Source organism: Mustela lutreola, chromosome 10 (genome assembly GCF_030435805.1).
Source record: "Mustela lutreola isolate mMusLut2 chromosome 10, mMusLut2.pri, whole genome shotgun sequence".
In the NCBI taxonomy this organism is placed as follows: Eukaryota; Metazoa; Chordata; class Mammalia; order Carnivora; family Mustelidae; genus Mustela; species Mustela lutreola.
The window spans coordinates 11,234,731-11,254,338 of NC_081299.1; the positions used below are offsets into that span (position 1 = coordinate 11,234,731).

The 19,608-nt window shown below is 49.7% G+C and overlaps 2 protein-coding genes across 2 annotated transcripts in view; one reads left to right on the forward strand and one right to left on the reverse strand.

Annotated features, from left to right (window-relative positions):
• ZBTB17 (zinc finger and BTB domain containing 17) overlaps nucleotides 1–1,585 on the reverse strand; it is a 30,710-nt gene extending 29,125 nt beyond the window's left edge. Inside the window, exon 1 of the mRNA XM_059137059.1 lies at nucleotides 1,456–1,585. The gene's annotated coding sequence lies outside the window, so the exon portion shown is untranslated. The remainder of the gene's footprint in view (nucleotides 1–1,455) is intronic.
• A 10,789-nt stretch (nucleotides 1,586–12,374) lies between these two features.
• SRARP (steroid receptor associated and regulated protein) lies at nucleotides 12,375–14,679 on the forward strand. The gene is made up of 2 exons (XM_059136757.1): nucleotides 12,375–12,536; nucleotides 13,687–14,679. The coding sequence occupies exons 1-2, from the start codon at nucleotides 12,503–12,505 to the stop codon at nucleotides 14,112–14,114; spliced, it is 462 nt and encodes a 153-aa protein (XP_058992740.1). The 5' UTR covers nucleotides 12,375–12,502; the 3' UTR covers nucleotides 14,115–14,679.
• Nucleotides 14,680–19,608: the final 4,929 nt, after the last annotated feature.

The following is a 19,608-nucleotide window of genomic DNA, read 5'->3' on the forward strand; positions in this document are numbered from 1 at the left end:
TCCACATGTTCAAAACTAAATGTATCTTCCCTTCTCACACCTGCTCCCCATCCTGTTCCCTATCACACTGGGTGGCATCACCACCCACCGGTCAAGAAGAGGAGGTCAATCCTGACACCTCTCTGCCTCTAACTCCCTCATCTAAGAAATCACCAAGTTCTGTCAGTTCTCCAAAACCTCTCTCTCCACCCTCTGCCTCTAACCTGACTGGAGACCGCCCTCATTTCTCGCCTGGATTACTCCAGGCCGGCTCGCTTCACCACATCCTTCACACAGCCAGGTGGTTATTCTAATCCCCTCTGATTCCTAAATGGCTTCCCATTAACCTAAAACTTCAAGTCCTTAACTAGGTTTACAAGGTCACCTAGGACCAGTCCACTGGCCAGCTTCTTTAGTCTTACCTCTTAGCTCTGTCTCTAGGCAAAAAACTTAATTATTACACTGGCCCCTAATCTTTCTCACAAACCCCATCTTCAACTGGGGAGTGTTTCTTGCCTCCACTCTCCTAAGCATCATTTTGGTCTCTGCTTCTTGGGGAGCAGACGCCTGCCTGGATTCGCCTAGACTGAGTGAGGTGCCTCTACTCTTTCCAACTTTTCTGCTTTCCGTCCATCCGGCCGGATCGTGAAACGAATAATCGCAGCAATGAACACAGAGAGCATTTACTTTGTGCCAGGAAATGTTCTCAGCACTTTATACCTACGGCCTTTTAGAACAACTTTAGGAGGCAGGTTTTATTGCTATGTCTGCTTTAGGTCTGAGGAAACTGAGGCAGAGAGCGAGAACCCAAGGTGCTTCAGAACACCACTGGGAAGCAGAGAGCCGGGACTCAAACCCTGGCTGCCAGGCTCCACAGTTCACACTTGAAACCACTAGACCAGGAGCAAGTCGGTCCGGTTCACTAGCTCTATCCTCACAACCTATCAGGTGCCAGGCCACCGTCTGCGGAAGGAAGGAATGAATGAAATAATCTCATACAGGGGTTAGTGTGGACCTCCCACTCTGCCAGCACCTCCTGGTTGTGGCAGGCCCATGCCCTCCGGCCCCGACCCGCTGAAGTGAGCTGTCCCGGCACCCCGTCACCCTGTGGCCGCAGAACGACCACCCGCCGCGGCGCGCGGGGGAGGGGGGGTCAAGAGACGGTGACAGCCAGGCGGCGGGGGCGGAGATGCTGCCAGCTGGGGTGTCACCCAACCCGGGGAGCGACCCGCGCTCCCTCGCAGGAACTGCGGGTCCGCTCGCCCCTTCCGCGTCCGCTCGCCTGGCGGCGCCCCCCACCCCAGCTGCCTCGCACCCTCCTGCTCCGTGGGGTCCCCCCAGTCCGGGTTCCCTTCCCATTCCACTTCCCTCCCCTCCCCCACACAACCGTCCCCGGCTTCCCGCCGCGCCCCATCCTTCGCCGCTTCCGCCCAGCTCCTGGGACTCGGCCAGCCCCGGGCGCTTGTTGACCCTCACCTGCCATGTCCCGGACCCCACTGTAGAGGGAGGTGCATCACGGCCGCGAGAAGGCCGGGGACGGCACTTCACAGCAGACAAAGGGCGCCGCCATGTCAGAGTCGGGCGGAACCGACCTCGCTGGCTTCCCGGCTGCAACTTCCGGCGCATGCGCAACGCTTGCGCTACCCCGAGGACCGCGGACAGGCGCATGCGCTTACGTATCCAGAAGTTCTGTATTACAGTACTTCTGCACTCAGAATTGTCCTCATTGTAACCCTTCCTTGGTTTTCTATTCCAAATATAACAGTAACAGCTTTCTCGCATTCAGCGATTACTGTGTGCCAGGCACTGTGTTAAGCACTTTACGTGCATGATCTCATTAAGTCTTCTCGCTAACCATGGATCGTCTTTTTCTCCCCCTTTTTGAAGGGAAAACGGAGCCTCAGGAAGAGTAAATGAATTGTCCATTGTTAAGTGTCTTAGAAGTGGAGGAGCACAGACGTGAACCTAGTTGTGGCTCCCAAGTTGCAGATCCCCGCTTATGTTTTTCTGCCTCCTGAGCCAACCATTGCCCCATTTCCTATTTAGGGCAGATCCAGGATTAGCCTGCCTGAGAAGGAGGGTGCTGGGAACAAAAGTGTCTGCAGACTCCAACAGTCCTGTGGCCTCTTTCCAGCTTTGCAGCACCTCTACACCATTGACTTCTCTACTTCCTCACAGTTCGTGGGCTTTCTCTTTGCTTTACTCCCGATCCTGTTTATTTCCCAGGAGGGTTTGTTTTGTTTAGATTTTATTTATCTATTTGAGAAAGAGCGTGAGCTGGCTGGGGGTGGGGGTCGCAGGCAGGGGAGAGTGTATGTGTATGTGTGCAGGGAGCAGAGGGCCAGGGAGAAGCAGGCTCAATCCCAGGACCCTGAGATCATGACCCTGAGATCATGATCTGAGCCAAAGGCAGACGCTTTACCGACTGAGCAACCCTGGCACCTTCCCATGGGTTTTAATAACACTCTTGCCACCACCATGAACGTCTTTGGTCTCTTGTCTTTCTGTGACATGGATTTGGTAAGCTTTCCAACCCTCACTAAATCCAAGCATGCCTTTTCTCTTTGCTGGCACCCAAACAGCCATGCACAGTTGGACAAAGTACCCTAAGGGGCAGACTGTTCCCTACAAATTCATGATCGCTAGCCTGGAGAGGAACTTCAACAAATGTCGGTCTGGCCAAGTCACTCCTCTTCCCTTCACAGTCAGTAGGGACCCTAAAAAGCTCAGCAGCAGTTTATTTCACCCTTTTCTTTTACAGGAAAATCATAGCAAATCTGATAGGACCCCTCTTGTCCTCCTAACACAAAGGACACAAATACACCTCTGTGTCCTTCTGTGTTGGATGTAGTCAGCTCAGACTTAACATCTATTCCTCCAGAATCTAAAAAGGTAAAATTCCATTTCCCAGACTCAGGTGCAGTTAGAATTCCAGATGCAGATGGATTCTGCCAGTTAGTAAGACTGGACGGAAGGAAGAAGGGAGGCAGTAGCTATTTGTCCTCCCGTCGTTAGCTGGTTGCCGCTGGCAAGCAAGGTCACGCAGATGTGAGGGTTTGCAGCAGCACATGGCGGCTAGTCTCCAGCTTCAGGAGTGTTCAGACACACCTGTGAGATGGTGACAGCCAAACTCAGCATTCTAGTGTGGGGGAACCAGCTTCTAGTCCCAAATTTAGACCCATGGTGATCTTGCCGGTGATATGTTGAATGCAATAATCTCGGGGATAACTTCTTAATTTCTTATCTTCCTGATTGTGGCAGAAGTAATAGCCTCTGGTTGGTGAGTTCTATGGCGTTCTGGGAGTCATATTACTAGAGGACCCTCTAGAGACCTTTCTTTCAACCCCCGTGATAATGTTAAACACTTAATTTTCTGTATTAAATCCCTTTCTGCTTAAAAAGAAGTCTGAAGGGGCGCCTGGGTGGCTCAGTGGGTTAAAGCCTCTGCCTTCGGTTCAGGTGGTGACAGTCATGATCCCAGGGTCCTGGGATCAAGCCCCGCATTGGGCTCTCTGCTCGGCAGGGAGCCTGCTTCCTCTCTCTCTCTTTCTCTGCCTGCCTCTCTGCCTACTTGTGATCTTGTCTGTCAAATAAATAAAATAAAAAAAGAAGTCTGAAGACAACATGAAGGATCCTTTTACAATGGAAATGTTCTGTACCTTGACTGTGTATCGCTGTCAATATCCTGGTTGTGATATGATGGTACTATAGCCTCACAAGATGAGAGCATGGAGGAAAGTGGGTGAATAAGGGTGGTGGGATCGCTCTGTATTGTTTCTTACAATGGCTTGTGAACTGGGGTGCATGGGTGGTTCACTCAGTTGAGCGTTCGACTCTTTATGATTCTTGATTTTGGCACAGGTCATGATCTCAGGGTTGTGGGCTCTGTGGTCAGCACGCTCTCTCTCTCTTTCTCAACACAAAAACATGGGCACCTGGGTGGCTCAGTTGGTGAAGAGTCTGCCTTCAGCTTAGTTCATGATCCCAGGGATAGAGCCCTGCATGGGGCTTCTTGCTCTGCAGAGGACCTGCTTCTCCCTCTCCCTCTGCCTGCCGCTCCCGCTGCTTGTGCTCTCTCTCTCTCTGTTGAATAAATAAATAAAATCTAAAAAAAAAACAAAAAACCCACAAGAACAATTGCATGTGAACCTACATTTTTTTTTTCAAAATAAAAAGTTTAAAGAGAATGCCCAGCAAGGTTTCTATTTCTGCAGGAAACTGACCTCCAAGGGGGTCAAGGCATTAAGGATATTATCACTTATCACAGTTAAGTATTGTTGCCTGGGGGAACGTGCCTAATAAAGATAGGCTTTAGTAGATGGAGTAGTTGCCACGACCTACCATTAGAGGAGGAGGACCGTAAGGACTATCACGTAGGCTGTCTATTTATAATTGCACTGAAGACATTCAAAAAGGAAATATTTAGGGTTTAAATTCTCAGCTCAAGACAGGACCAGAGAAACAAGGGCCATTCCTGACAACTCTAAAAACGTTATCTCCTCTCTTGTAGCTACAGGGCTTATGTAGCCAAAAATTGGACAGAGCTGATCCTGTGGACTGCTGAATTGTAATACAATTACAATAGAAGTTGTATTCACAGGCTGGCTAGGTGCATTGAATGGGAACGAGTGGCACTTAGCAATTAAGATGGGGGGTGTTTGGGTGGAGGCAAAAGACTAAGTTCCCTGACCTCTCCAAATCCAAAATTCAGTGAAACTCTTACCTTGGATGCAGCACCCTCTTTTCATTGAATGAGACTGATCCTGCTTTCCTTGGAAAGCACGTAGGTCCTTATCTGAGGAAGTTACTTTGCAAAGAGATGCTGATTCCACTCAGAGATCATTATCCTTTATTGGTTTCCAGATCTGCCCCAGTCCAAAGTGCCCCAGGGAACAAGCACGTGGTCTGACCTAGAGGTGAATTACTGATTTAGGAAAGCAAGCAAGCAAGGAGGGGGAATTAAAAAGAAGCAAACCCCAGCTAATCCGTGTGCTGAAACGTAGAGAATATACCTGTAACTTAGACATGTTAAGTCAGGGAGGAAGGAACATAAGATTAAACTTGGCTGAATTTATAAATATTAGTGAACCCAAGAGACCCTGGGGTTTTAACATCCCAGATCCAACAGCTGAGAATGGTTCTAACAGCACAGTTGGTTGATTGATAGTTGAGACCCAATAGTGGTCTTCATTAAATGAAGGTGAGATGCCAGAAATTCCTTAGAACAATCCAAAAGAGGAAATCTACAAATTCAGGCTAGGTGGCCAAGAGCAGGAGCTCAGTATACCCTGCTGCTGAAATGAGTGAAGGATGCTGGTTGCCTGATTTCTTACTGGTTGGGCGGTGGGGGTGGGGGGTGTTGCTGCAGTCTATTACTTCAGACCACCCCCTCCCACTCCTCCTCTCCGGTCCAATCCCCTCTCCCCTTAGCTGTCTGAGGGACACACGGGGCCCCTCACTGTCTCTGGAGTCTCCAGCCAAAACCTCACCCACCCCCTACCCAAATGTCCCAAAGCTCAGTTATCGTTTACACGTGGGTCTTTTCCCAACCAGGAGAACTTCAATGGTTGGCTAACTGTGTGGCTATAAACTTGAAAGGCTGTAGATAAACTGACAAATGTCTATTTATGCAATTTAGCTTATCAATTTGATCACACACAGGTTGAAAATCATGAACTATGTAACAATATATTATTAACTTATAAATGCAACGATGTTTTCTTTGCCTGTTCGTCATGAAATGGTTTTCTTCACTCTTCACAGTCATCCTTCACATACACTTTTTAAATTCACGTCCATTCTGAAAATGTTATAAAGTACTAGATAGAATAGGGCATACTGGCTCGCTCAGGTGGTGGAGTGTGTGATTCTTGATCTCGGGGTCATGAGTTTGAGCCCCATGTTGGGCACAGAGTTTACTTTTAAAAAGAAAAAAAAAAAAAGGAAAGAAGGGGTGCCTGGGTGGCTCAGTCAGTTCGGTGTCAGACTCTTGAGTTTGGCTCAGGTCATGATCTCAGGATTGTGAGATCCAGCCCCACAGGGGGCTCTGGGCTGGGTGTGGAGCCTACTTAAGATTTTCTCTATCCCTCTCCCCCAATACTCTCTGTCTCTTTCTCTCTAAAATAGATAAATAAATCTTAAAAAAATAAATAAATAAAGGGGCACCTGAGTGGCTCAGGGGTTTAAGAGTCTGCCTTTGGCTCAGGTCATGATCTCAGGGTCCTGGGATAGAGCCCCACATTGGGCTCCCTGCTCAGTGGGGAGTCTGCTTCCCCCTCTCTCTCTGCCTGCCTCTCTGCCTACTTGTGATCTCTCTCTCTGTCAAGTAAATAAATGAAATATTTTTTTTAAATAGAGGACTATATAAAATAATATAATAAAATATTAAACTAGATACAAATAACAAAATATTTTCTATTTGCCCACTATCCAGATTCAACAGTTGTTTGCCTACAGATACTTAATACATCATCCTTTCTTTTTTCTTTCTTATTTTTTTGAGTAGGCTCCATGCCCAGTATGGAGCCCAATGTGGGACTTGAACTCGCAATCCCAAGATCTAGACCTGCACTGAGATCAAGAGTCAGATGCCCAATCAACTAAGCCACCCAGGTGCCCCTGGGTGAATAAAAATAAAAAATACTGAAGTATTTTATTTATCTATTTACTATTTTTTAAAAGATTTATTTATTTATTTTAGGGAGAGAGCCACGAGGCAGGGAGGGGCAGGGGCAGAGGCAGAGGGAGAGGGAGAAAGAGAAACTTCAGCCGACTCTGCCCTGTGCATGAGCCCTGAACAGAGCTCCATCTCACGACGCTGAGATCATGACCTGACCTGAAACAAGACTCAGATGGCCAACCAAGTGCACCATCCAGGCACCCCCTTCCACGCTCCGAAATATTTTAAAGCAAACCCCAAGTAGGTCATTCAACCCTCCTATTGCTCAGCGCGCAACTCTTACGTATCCATGATGTAAGATTTAAAAAAAAAAAAAATCTTCTTTTTTAATAAAATCTTTTTTTTTTTTTTTTTTTAAAGAATGTCCTTTGGAATCACATCCTCTAGACCATCCCACATTCTGGATTTCTCTGTTTGCTTCCTCGTGCGTCATCTGAATAACTCTTCTCTCCTTCCATTTCCTGCAAATTCAAGGGAGAGGGATAAGTAGGTTCAGGTCCAACATTTGCAGTAAGAGCATGTTCTAGATGCTGCTGAGTCACATCAGGGCCCCCCTCAGTGGTGCTAAGATCAATAGCGGGTTTGGGTGGGAGCAGCCGGATTCCTTTTTTGGAAAGTTCCCATCAACTTCCCACTTAACAGTTCCTTCCTTTGAAGATCCTTGCCTGAATCAATGATTTCATTAGAGGTTGTAAAATGATGCATTTCCTTTTTTTAAAAAAATATTTTATTTATTCATTTGACAGACACAGATCACAAGTTGGCAGAGAGGCAGGCAGAGAGAGTGGGGAGGAAGCAGGCTCCCCGCTGAGCAGAGAGCCGGATGTGGGGCTTGATCCAAGGACCCTAGGATCATGACCTGAGCTGAAGGCAGCGGCTTCACCGACTGAGCCACCCAGGTGCGCCCATAACATCCCTTCTTGATTCCAGGATCCAATCCAGGATCCCACAAAGCGTTTCGTTGCCTTGTCCTCTTAGTCTCCTTCCTTCCGTGATGGTTTTTCCGTCTTATTTTTTCATGATCTTGACTGCTTGAGGAGCACCAGGCAGGTATTTGACAGAATGTCCTTTGGTTTGGTTTTCCCTATATTTTTCTTGTGGTTAGACCTGGGTGATGGCGTTGGTGGGAAGCTGGGGCTTCCCCTTCTCATCACACGATCGTAGGAGAACAGGTATCCACAAGTGCCCGGTCAGTTTTAAGTCAAATCACACAAGCAACAATATCCAGCTAGAATTTAATTGTATTTTCTTTGGCTTTTGCAGGGACTATCAGTTTTCTGTCACTGCTATAGCAAAGTACCACAATCTAGTGGCTTAAGGCAACATGTGTTTATTATCGGTTGGTCAGAAGCCTGACATGGGTTTCACTGTGCCGAAATTAAGATGTTGTCAAGGAGGTTCCTCCATGAAGGTCCTGGGAGGGGGGGGAATCCCTTTCCTTGCCTTTTCCAGTTTACAGAGGCCGCCCGAATTCCTGGGCTCATGGCCCCTTTACACCTTCTTCAAAGCCAGCAATGACAGGTGAGTCTCACGTCCTGTCTCTGGCCTTTTTTTCATCAACACATCTCTTTCTAACCCAGCCAGGAAATGTGTTCCAATTTTAAAGACTAGTGTGATTGAATTGTGCTCAAATAATTCAGGATAATCTCTTCCTTTCAAAGTGCACACCTGTGACAATGTGATTTATCATAAGAAATATATGTTATCTGCTCTTTGTCCAATTCCTGGCACAGAACTCCTCTCACCCTTTCAAACTGCCCAGGTGCTGAGAGCAAGAAAGGTGTGTTTTGGGGACGCCTGGGTGGCTCGGTCGGTTAAGCCTCTGCCTTTGGCTGAGGTCATGATCCCAGGGTCCTGGGATGGAGCCCCACATTGGGGTCCCTGCTCAACGGGAAGCCTGCCTCTCCCTCTTCCTCTGCTGCCACTCCCCTTTGCTTATGCTCTATCAAATGGACAAATGAAATCTTTTTTTTTTTTTTTAAGGTATCTTTGGGGCACCTGAGTGGCTCAGTGGGTTAAAGCCTCTGCCTTCGGCTCAGGTCATGATCCCAGGGTCCTGGGATCGTGCCCCACATCGGGCTCTCTGCTCAGCGGGGAGCCTGCTTCCTCCTCTCTCTGTTTCTGCCTGCCTCTCTGCCTACTTGTGATCTCTGTCAAATAAATAAATAAAATCTTTTTTTTAAAAAAAAAAAAAAACATGATTTACTTTCCTTCCCCAGAAAAGGCACCTTTTGTTATGTATTAACAAGGTAACTTTTATTTTTAAAAATTTTAAAAGATTTTTATTTTTATTTGTTAATTTGAGAGAGAGAAAGAGAGAGCGTGAGCAGGGGGAGGAACAGAGGAAGAAGGACAAGCAGACTCTGCACCGAGCATGGAGCCCCACACGGGCCCAATCCCAGGGCTCCAAGATCAGGACCTGAGCGGAAATCAAGAGCTAAACGCTGCACCGACCAAGCCACTGGGATACCCCATGAGCTGGCTTTTTTTTTTTTTTTAAAGGTTTTATTTATTTATTTGACAGACAGCGATCACAAGTAGGTAGAGGCAGGCAGAGAGAGAGAGAGGGAGGCAGGCTCCCTTCTGAGCAGAAAGCCCCATGTGATGCGGGGCTCAATGCAGGGCTCCATCCCAGGACCCTGGGATCATGCCCTGAGCCGAACGCAGAGGCTTTAACCCACTGAGCCACCCAGGAACCTCTACCGGGCTTTTAGAAAGACCCTAAATCACCTAAGGACCTGGTGGCCAGGGGAACCAATTAGAACTTTCAGCCCCACCCACCAACGTCAAGGAGGGTACAGAGGCTGGTGGTGGAGTTCGGTCACTAATGGGTAATGATTTAATCCTCCATGAACAGACTGGGGGAGATCGAGGAAGAATGGTGGCCTTACAGAGTGTTAGAAGCTCCATTCCTTTCTCCGCCCTCTGCCCTGTGCATCTCTTCCACCTGGCTGTTCCTGAGTTGCGCACTTTTATAATAAATTGGTAATCTAGGGGTGTCTGGCTGGTTCAGTCGGTTAAGCGTCTGCTTTGACTCAGGTCCTGATTTCTGGGTCCTGGGATTGAGCCCTGTGTCGGGCTCCCTGCTCAGCGGTGCTCTGCTTCTCCTTCTCCCTTGCCTTCTGTGATCTCTCTCGCTACTACTCTATCTCAGATAGATAAATAAAATCTATAAACTAAATGAAACAGAACCCTAGGGGTACCTGGGTGGCTCAGTCAGTTTAGTGTCTGCCTTCAGCTTAGGTCATGATCTCGGGGTCCTGGGATGGAGCCCTGTACCAGGCTCTCTGCTCAGTGGGGAGCCCGCTTCTCCCTCTCCCTCTGCCAACTGCTCTGCAGGCTTGTGCTTTCTCTCAGTGTCAAATAAATAAATAAAATCGTAAAAAAAAAAACAACTGGTAATCTAGTAAGTAAAATGTTTTACTGACTTCTGTGTGCCACTCTAGCATATAAGAGGGGGTCATGGGAAGCTCTGATCTAGAAATCAGAATCACAGAGGACAGTGTGGAATTACAATTAGCATGAGCGGTGGGGGGACTGGCAGTCATGTTGGAATGAGCCCTTCATCTGTAGAATCTCGCTGACTCTAGGTAGTGTCAGAGTAGAGTTAATCGCTTGCTGGCGTGGGGAGAAATCAGACACACACATCAGAATTGATGTTAGAAGTGGAATGCCCTTAATCACTTTTTGAAGTCATTTTTTGCTGTGTCAGGAAACGTGTTCACAGGTTCCGGGGCCTAGGGCATGGCCCTAGGGCTATCTTTGGGGGAGCACTATTCTTTGGGGGAGCACTATTCTTTGGGGGAGCACTATTCTTACGCCATGCAGAGTTACTGGTAATGTACAGAGGTGATACTGTTACATTTAATGAAACAATACTGATTTTCAATTCAAAGTATATTTCCAACAAATGAGCAAACGAACTGAAACAGACTCACGAATACAGAGAACAAACTGGTGGTTGTCAGAGGGTTGGGGGGGGGTGGGCAGTTAGGCAAAATAGGCGAAGGGCATTAAGAGGTACAAACTTCCAGTTACAACACTGGGGGGCCTGGATGACTTAGTTGCTAGAGCATGTATCTCTCTTGATCTCAGGGTTGTGAGTTTTGGTATTGGGGTTCTGAATTTGAGCCCCACCTTTGGTGTAGAAATCACTTAAAAATAAAATATTTAATTAAAAATAAGAACATACAGGGGCACCTGGGTGGCTCAGTGGATTAAGCCGCTGCCTTCGGCTCAGGTCATGATCTCAGTGTCCTGGGATCGAGCCCTGCATCGGGCTCTCTGCTCAGCGGAGAGCCTGCTTCCCCTTCTCTCTCTGCCTACCTAACTCTCTGCCTACTTGTGATCTCTCTCTGTCAAATAAACAAATAAAATCTTTAAAAAATATAAAAAAATAAAAATAAATAAAAATAAAAATAAGGAGGTACAAACTTTCAGTTTTAAAATGAATAAGCCAGGGTGTCTGGGTGGCTGGGTCTTGATCTCAGGGGTTGAGCGACTGACTCTTGATTTCGGCTCAGGGCGTTCTCTCAGGGTCGTGAGATCGAGCCCTTCATCAGGCTCTGTGCTCTGTATGGAGTCTGCTTGTCCCTCTCCCTCTGTTCCTCCCCCTCACTCGCATGCTCTCTCTCTCTCAAATAAATAAATAAAATCTTAAAACAACAATAATAATAACTTAAAAATAGAATGAAGAAGTCACAAAGATGAAAAGTGCAGTGTGGGAATGGGGACCGTAGCTGATAATATTGTAATAATTTTTTTTTTCGTGACAGATGGTAACTACACTTCCCGCAGTGAGCATTTCCTACTATGTGTAAATGTCAAATCATTACGTCTCTGTCAGGCACCTGAAACTGACACAATATTGCACGTCAACTACACTCCCCTTAAAAAATGGTGCTAATAAAGTAAATACCTTTTTTTTTTTTTCAATAAAAACAGTCGGTTGATTTAAAAGAGGCTGTCGATAAACGTGTCCTCCTCAAATTCATATACTGAAGTGGAATCCCGAGTGTGGTGGGATTTGGAAGTGGTGCTTTTGGGAGGTGATTAGATTATGAGCATGGAGTCCTCGTGAAGAGGTTGGTACCCAGATACAAGGGACTCCAGGCAGCACCCCTGCCCACTTTGCCCCATGAAGACCCTGCCGTTTCCAATCCCTGGTGAGTCCTCACCAAACACAGATTCCGTGAACATCTTGATCTGGCCCCAGCATCCAGGGTTGTGAGAAATCCATTTTCTTTCTTTTTTGTTGTTTTTTAAAGATTTTATTTATTTACTTATTTATTTATCTGACAGAGAGAGAGAGATAGATCACAAATAGGGATAGAGGCAGACAGAGAGAGGGGGGAAGCAGGCTCCCTGCCGAGCAGAGAGCCCTATGCAGGCGGGGCTCGATCCCAGGACCCTGAGATCATGACCTGAGCCGAAGGCAGAGGCTTAAACCACTGAGTCACACAGGTGCCCTGAGAAATCCATTTTCTTGTTGAAGTCTGGGCAGACTGATGTACAGAATGGGTGGGAAGTGGCTGGAGTGGAGAGAAATGGTGTCTGTTCGGTAAAACAGCCTCCCAGTGGTGACCTGACAACAATTCTGTTGACATAACCCTGAGCATCAAAGCAATCCGCTAGCTGCCCCGGGCCAGTTCCTGCGGCTCCTGGCAGATCCGGATCCGGTCCGGTAAATATAAAAGGTCTGATTCTTGGGTGGGGAACTACATCCTGGGAAAAGCTCCTGAGGCGTTCTCCTCCTTCCAGAGCTAGAAGTTCTCCCACTGTGGCTGCAGCAGTGACCGCTCGCTCTCGAAACCCCCCAGCGACCAACAAGCCAGCGCCAGAGTCATGGGCCTTGAGACAGATCTGGAGACCTGCTCAGGTAATAGGTGGTGGGCAGGGGTCCTTGGCACCGCAGAAGGACCAGCTGAGGTGGGGCTTGGCAGGGCAGACACCCTCTCTGGAACTGCCAGGATTCTCAAGCCAGGCTGGTGGGCTTGGTGGATTCCCTGTGTTAACGAACCTACCAGAACATGAGCTTCCTTCCAAGACTGTGTCGTGAGGAAAAGCACATAGCGAAGAGAATTTATTTAGGTAACTCAAGAAGTGCACTGTTGGAGAGTCCAGGCTCTGGATTTGCATGGAGCTGCTCTGGTCCTTGCTTCATTGATAAGGGGGAGGGACTGGCTCATGGCTTCTCCCTGAGCTGAGTCCGGAGGGTACAAAAGTAAGACTGCAGGAATGCCAGCACGTCTGGATCCTCAGACGGCTCCAGGCACTACCAGTGGCCTCCAGGGCTAGAGATGAGGTTGTTTCAGGGAAGGGAGGGGAGAGCAGCCTGGTGCTCCCTGAGGACCACCATTTGCACAAGCCGAGCCTCAGTTTCCTCATCTGTAAAAGATGGCAGGACCTTCCTCTTGTTCAAGGACCTCATCACTTCAACAGTGTGGTCTGTGGACCAGCAGCATGGGCATTCCCTGGGGAATCGCTAAAAATGCAGAGCCTCGGGGTGCCTGGGTGGCTCAGTCATTAAGCCTCTGCCTTCGGCTCAGATCATGATGCCAGGGGTGTGGGATCGAGCCCCACATTAGGTTCCCTGCTCAGCGGGGAGCCTGCTTCTCCCTCTCCCACTCCCCTTGCTTATGTTCCCTCTCTCTGATGTCTCTCTCTCTGTCAAATAGATTTAAAAAAAAAATCTTTAAAAAAAAAAATGCAGAGCCTTAGCACGACGCGCCACGCACCCCCCCTCCCGGCCCCGCCAGCATACCAGAGTCCACTTGGGAAATTCCTACATACAGAAGCTCTGATCCCCGGGGCTCTGTTCCAGAAGGCAGACGGCTGAGTAGGGGAAAGCCGGGATTTCAACTCAGGTCTCCCTCGTGCTGAAATCCATGCTCTTAGACCCCACTCTCTAACCATCTTTGTGTGTCAGCCAGTTGGGCAGTGAAACCCCGGCGGAAGGAACAGGTGAATGAAGGAAACCACAGCGGACGGACTGTGCTGACACAAGCCTTCGGTCTCCTTCCTTCCAGGTGGGAAGCCTGCCTGCCGCCCGAAGGCCATCCCTGCCGCTCACCTCACTTTTGTTATTGACTGTGCTCGTGGCAAACAGCTCTCCCTGGTGGAACCCCTGGTGCCCCCCCGAGCCTCCGGTCCTCATCCAGGACCTGTCACTCCTCCAATGAAGACCTATATCTTGTTCTGTGGCGAAAACCCGCCCCACCTGACTCAGGAGGCCCCTGTGGGTGGGGGACTCCTGGCCCACCCCGGGGGGGCCCAGCCAGCCCGCAGAGGGCCGGTGGCCCCAGCTTCCTCCCCAGTCAGTCCACAGGTCCCCCAGGAGGCTCCTGAAGCCAAGGGGAATCCCTTGAAGGCTGTGGCCTCAAGGTCTTCAGCTTGGGGCACGGTCATCGGCTCGCTCAAAGCCCTCTCCTCCTGTGTCTGCAGGCAGGCAGAGTAACTAGAAGAGCCTGGCCCTGGAGGAGGGGTTGGCACAGCGGGCTGGAGAGCTCCGAACTGAGGTTCCCAAAACCCAGCCCCCCTTCCCCAGCCAAGCAGAAGTCTTTGTACCCGAGCCAAGGAACAACATTAGAACGATCAAGGACATCCGAAGCAGCCGTCACGTACACGCTCGAAGGCCTCCTCCTTCCTCCCACTTATCTTTGTTCGCCTTAAGGCCCCTGCGTAGGGAAAGAGACTAGTTCATCCTACAGCAAATCCTAATGTCGCATCTTCTGCATGCCAGGCTCAGCAGAGTACTAGGAAAGACAGCACAGCATTCTCGGAGCTTATCCTCGGGGCGGTGGGGGTGGGTGAAGGGTTAAATAAATAAATGAATCAATAGGGCGCCTGGGTGGCTCAGTGGGTTAAGCCGCTGCCTTCGGCTCAGGTCATGATCTCAGGGTCCTGGGATCGAGTCCCGCATCGGGCTCTCTGCTCAGCAGGGAGCCTGCTTCCTCCTCTCTCTCTCTCTGCCTACTTGTGACCTCTCTCTGTCAAATAAATAAATAAAATCTTTTTAAAAAAATAAATGAATCAATAAAGGTGATTTTGAACAGTGATGGAACAAGTGCTGTGTAGGACCTGACGTGGGGTGCGGGGCTGGGAGGTGATGGGAGGCACGGAGATTTTCTGATACGGTGGGAGGGAAAGACCTCTGAGCGGGTCACAAAGTATGATGTAGAAGATGAGAAGGAGCCGGCACCGTGAAAATCCACCCTCCCCTCCGCCACCTGGCTGGCGTCCTGTCCCGAGGCGACCTGCATGGCATCAGGCTGCCCCAGGGTGACCGGCAGGCCCAATGAGTTGTTTGTCGCCATCCTGGCTCTTGGGCCAGGGTGTGGGTCCCTGGGAGACCCGGACACCAGGTGGGGAAATTCGGGCCCCCAGGCAGGGCCCGGTGACCCAAAATGGGAACTAAGGGGAGTTGTCGGTCGAGAGGGCACGGGAGGGGCTCGGCAAGGTAATGGGGTTTTATGTTTGATCAGATACATAAGAGCCTTATTTCCTGAGCAGCTACTGCATACCAGGCCCATAGGGATACAAGGGGTGAGTGGGGGGGGGGTCCCTGCCTCACAGAGGCAGTCACGTTACCCAGCGGGAAGTGGGGTCACTGGCGTGTGTGTGAGGTTGTGTGTATGTTCCAAGATGGATGGCGGTGTGCGGAATGCTTTATCATCTCAGCTGAGGAAGCACGTCTCCAGGATTTCTTGTTAAAATTGCTGAACGTCCCTGGGGGGCTCCATTAGTGAAGCGTCTGACTCTTGATTTCAGCTCAGGTCATGATCTCAGGGTCGTGAGATCAAGCCCCACATCAGCTCTGTGCTGGACATGGAACCTGCTTAAGTTTCCCTCTCTCCCTCTCCCTCTGCCCCTATCCCCTCCCTCTCTGAAAAACAAAACCGCTAAATGTTCATGTACTTATTTAACAACTATTTTGCTAGTTTCCTACAAACCCTAGTAGCCAACTTGTACTGGCAGTTTGCTCTGTACCAGGGAAGCGACATCCTTGGGCGTGCCTGTGTGAGGAAGCTCAGGTTAGGGAGCTGAGGTGCACAGAGCTAAGAGATTACACAGAGATTCCACTCCGCGGAATCCCTCTGAGGCAGAGGGGATCCAGAGGGAGTAGCCATAACTCCGTCCTCCAGGAGCTCCCTGCCTGGTGGGGGAGGCAAGAAAGAAAGACGACTGTTCCTATGCCTTCTGATAAGTGCAACAGTAAAGCATACAGAATAATGCTGGGGCTGAAGGAGGGCGTCCAGCCCACTCTGGGGAGAAGAGATCCGGGAGGGCTTCCTGCAGGAAGTGGTATCTAAGATGTGACCAGAGAGTGAGCCACACAAAGGCAAGGGAACAGGGCTAGGGAGTGTTCCAGAAGAAGGAACAGAGTTCTTCAGTCTGGCTGGAGTGTTCATTCGCTCACCAGGTGTTTACTGGGCACCTACTGTGTGCTCTGGGCAAGACCCTCAGTTGGAGCCGTGATAAGACAGACAAGGGCCCACCCTGAAGGAGCTCGTTCTCTGGTTGGGGGAAGACAACGTGTGCATGTGCACATGAAACAGTGGCCGGAGACACAGCAGGGACCTCATCATGTGAGGCCTAGCAGGCGGTGATGAGGTCTTCAGATTTTATTGTAAGATAGGTGCTGTTGGAAATTGTGAGCGGAGAGTGACATGCCCAGACCTACCTTTAAAAAAATAGTTCCTGTAGGGGCGCCTGGCTGGATCCATGGGTAGAGCATGTGACTCTTTTTTTAAAGTTAGTTTATTTATTTATTTATTTACATAACCGCTACACCCATTGTGGGGCTTGAACTCAAGACCTCTAGATCAAGAGTTGCATGTTCTTCCTACTGGGCCAGCCGGGTACCCTGAGCTTATGACTCTTGATCTTGGGATTGTGAGTTCAAGCCCCAGGTCGGGCGTAGAGTTTACTGAAAAACAAAACAAAACTTTCCCTCGCACTTGTGCTGGGACCAGAAGGCAAGGGTGAGGGCGCAGGAGGGGGTTGGGAAGCTTCAGAGCCTGCCTCTAATCCAGACGAACGGGGGTGGCGGCTTGGTCTAGACGGGTAGTGACAAGAGTCATCTGGACGACGTCTGCCCCACCTCCCTCCTCCCCCCGGTGGAGAAGCACAGACTGGAAGAGCGGGAAGGCGCCGCTGCGAAGGAAGTGCGAGGCCCTCAAGGAAGAGGGTGGGCCAGTGGCTGCAGGTCCAGCTTTGTAACAGCAGGTGCCGCCCTAGCATCAGACTGGAGGGCACCGTGCCTGTCCTGGCCGGCGGGTAGGGGAGGGAACTGCTGGGCAAGGGGCCAGAGTCCTGGGCAGGCCGCCCAATGGGGTCCATGCTTCCAGAGGCCAAACTTGCTTCTAACCAACACCCCCTTCATCCCGATAGTGACTATACGTATACATATATACATATACAATATATTATATTACATATAAATATATTATATACATATACTTTTAAAGATTTTATTTTTTTAATTTTTTTAAAAGATTTTTTATTTGTTTATTTGACAGAGAGAGATCACAAGTAGGCAGAGAGGCAGGCAGAGAGATTGAGAGGAGGAAGCAGGTTCCCTGCTGAGCAGAGAGCCTGATGCGGGACTCAATCCCAGGACCCTGAGATCATGACCTGAGCCGAAGGCAGCGGCTTAACCCACTGAGCCACCCAGGCGCCCTATTATATATATTTTAAGTGTATTTATTTTTTAGTGCTCTATACCCAGCCTGGGGCTCGAACTCACCACCCTGAGATCAAGAGTCGCCTGCTCTCTGACAGAGTCAGCCAGGTGCCCCATGACTATGTATTTTTTCATATGCACCACACACTGCCTCTGTTCCTCTCGTATCAGACCAGAGCAGTGGGTATGACTTTTATGGGCATTTTGCAAATAAGAAAAGGGGCAGAGCCCAAATCCAAACCGCAGGCAGTGTGACTCCGCAGCTGTAAGCCACCATGACCCCGAGCCAGGCGGCCGGCACTGTGTTCACATTTGTTCAATGGGCAGAGGCCCCAGCCTAGGCCAGGACTGTGTGCAGAGAGTGTGTGGGGCTGAATGGGTGAGCATGGCTCTCACTGAGATGGAACTCAGGGAGGGGAGGAGAGAGCTCAGTTAGTCTCTCCACCCACAATTCTGTGAGGCACTGTCCCATTTTACAGATGTGGAAACTGAGGCTCAGGTAGGGAAAGCCACTGGCCCAAGGTCACACAGCTAGCAAGTGGCAGAATCAGGATTGAAATTAAGGGCATTGGGGGGGGGCACCTGGGTGGCTCAGACGTTAAGCCTCTGCTTTCAGCTCAGGTCATGATCCCAGGGTCCTGGGATCGAGCCCTGCAATGGGCTCCCTGCTCAGTGGGGAGTCTGATTCTCCCGCTCCCTTTCCCCATGCTTGTGGTCCCTCTCTTGTTATCTCTCTCTGTCAAATAAATAAATAAAATCTTATAAGAAAAAAAGGAAATTAAGGTTGTTGGGCTTCAGAACTTTGCCTACCACCCATATCGCAAGAACTCAGAACAATTCTGTTGTGGGAATGAATCAATAAATAGAAGAAAGTGAACCAGTGAGTTAAAGTGTGAATGAGTGACTGTATTTCCAGCCTGGCAGCCGTGGTTCACCAGGGCTGTCTCCAGTGCCTTAAAGTGTTTATGCATGATATGCGGTGGTCGAGAATGGTGTGAGAAGGAGGGGAGATGGGTGCCAGGGCGGTTCAGTCGGTTGAGCATCTGGCTCTTGGTTTTGGCTCGGGTCATGATCTCAGGGTCACGAGACCGAGCCCCGGATCAGGCTCTGCATTCAGCACGGAGTCTGCCTGGGATTCTCTCTCTGCCTCTTTGTCTGCCTTTCCCTGACTCGTTCTCTCTCTCCCCTGCAAAATAAATAAAGAAGTCTATTTTTTTTTAAAGGTTTTATTTATTTATTTATTTGACAGACAGAGATCACAAGTAGGCAGGGAGGCAGGCAGAGAGAGAGGGGGAAGCAGGCTCCCTGCTGAGCAAAGAGCCCAATGCGGCGCTCGAACCCAGGACCCCGGGATCATGACCTGAGCCGAAGGCAGAGGCCTTAACCCACTGAGCCACCCAGGCGCCCCGAGAAGTCTATTTTTTTTTAAGATATTTTAATTTGAGAGAGTGCGCATAAGTGGGTAGAGGGGCAGAGAGAGAGAGAGAAGCAGACACCTTGCTGAACTGGGAGCTCGATGAGGGACTTGATCCAAGGACCCCGAGATCAGGACCCAGGCTGAAGGCAGATGCCTCCCCGACTGAACCACCTAGGTGCTTCTAAATAAATCTTTTTTAAAAATTATATATATATTTTTTAAAGGAGGGGAGGGAGGGAAGGTCTCAGAAGGATGGAAGGTAGGAACAGATTTGCTGTCTTGTCTTCTCCTCTGGGGCTCCGAGGGCCCGCAGCCCTGCTTTGTGCCCAGAGGGCCCACACCCAATCTAGTAGCCCCCAGACTCCCATGAGAAGTTGTCCCTGAGTCTTGAGGCCTTGGAGGGCTTCAGAGCTGGGGACTGGTCCAGCTGGCTTGTCATGGTGAGCCCCAGGCCCAGGGGTGGGTTGCCCAGCTGTGCTGACTGTAAATATCACTCCCTCCCCTGCCCAGAGGCTCCTACCGGGGATACCTGCAGACTCCGGTCACCGTGCCCCTCAGGGCCCTCTGCGGCCTGAGGGCAGTGCGCGGTGGGTGGAAACTTGGCTTCCCTTGCTCAGAAAACAAGCACAATTCTAATAAGGCTTTAGCATTTATTGAGCTTATAGTAAAATACCATCTCTTTCCAGTTCCTTCTAGCAGCCCTGGGAGGGTGGTGCCTGATCTTCGTTTGTGGGATGAGGAAACCAAAGCTTCCAGAGGCTTCTTTCCCCCCCACCTCCACCTTCAGGGCCCAGACAAGATCTTCTGAGATGGCCAGGGGATCTTTTCGCTCTGCCCTTACCGGCTTTT

Bases quoted from the DNA above. Each gene is read 5' to 3' on its own strand.
- SRARP (XM_059136757.1), top strand. From the start codon at position 12,503: ATGGGCCTTGAGACAGATCTGGAGACCTGCTCAG. The intron at 12,537-13,686 runs GTAATAGGTGGT...CCTTCCTTCCAG, and splicing joins AGATCTGGAGACCTGCTCAG to GTGGGAAGCCTGCCTGCCGC.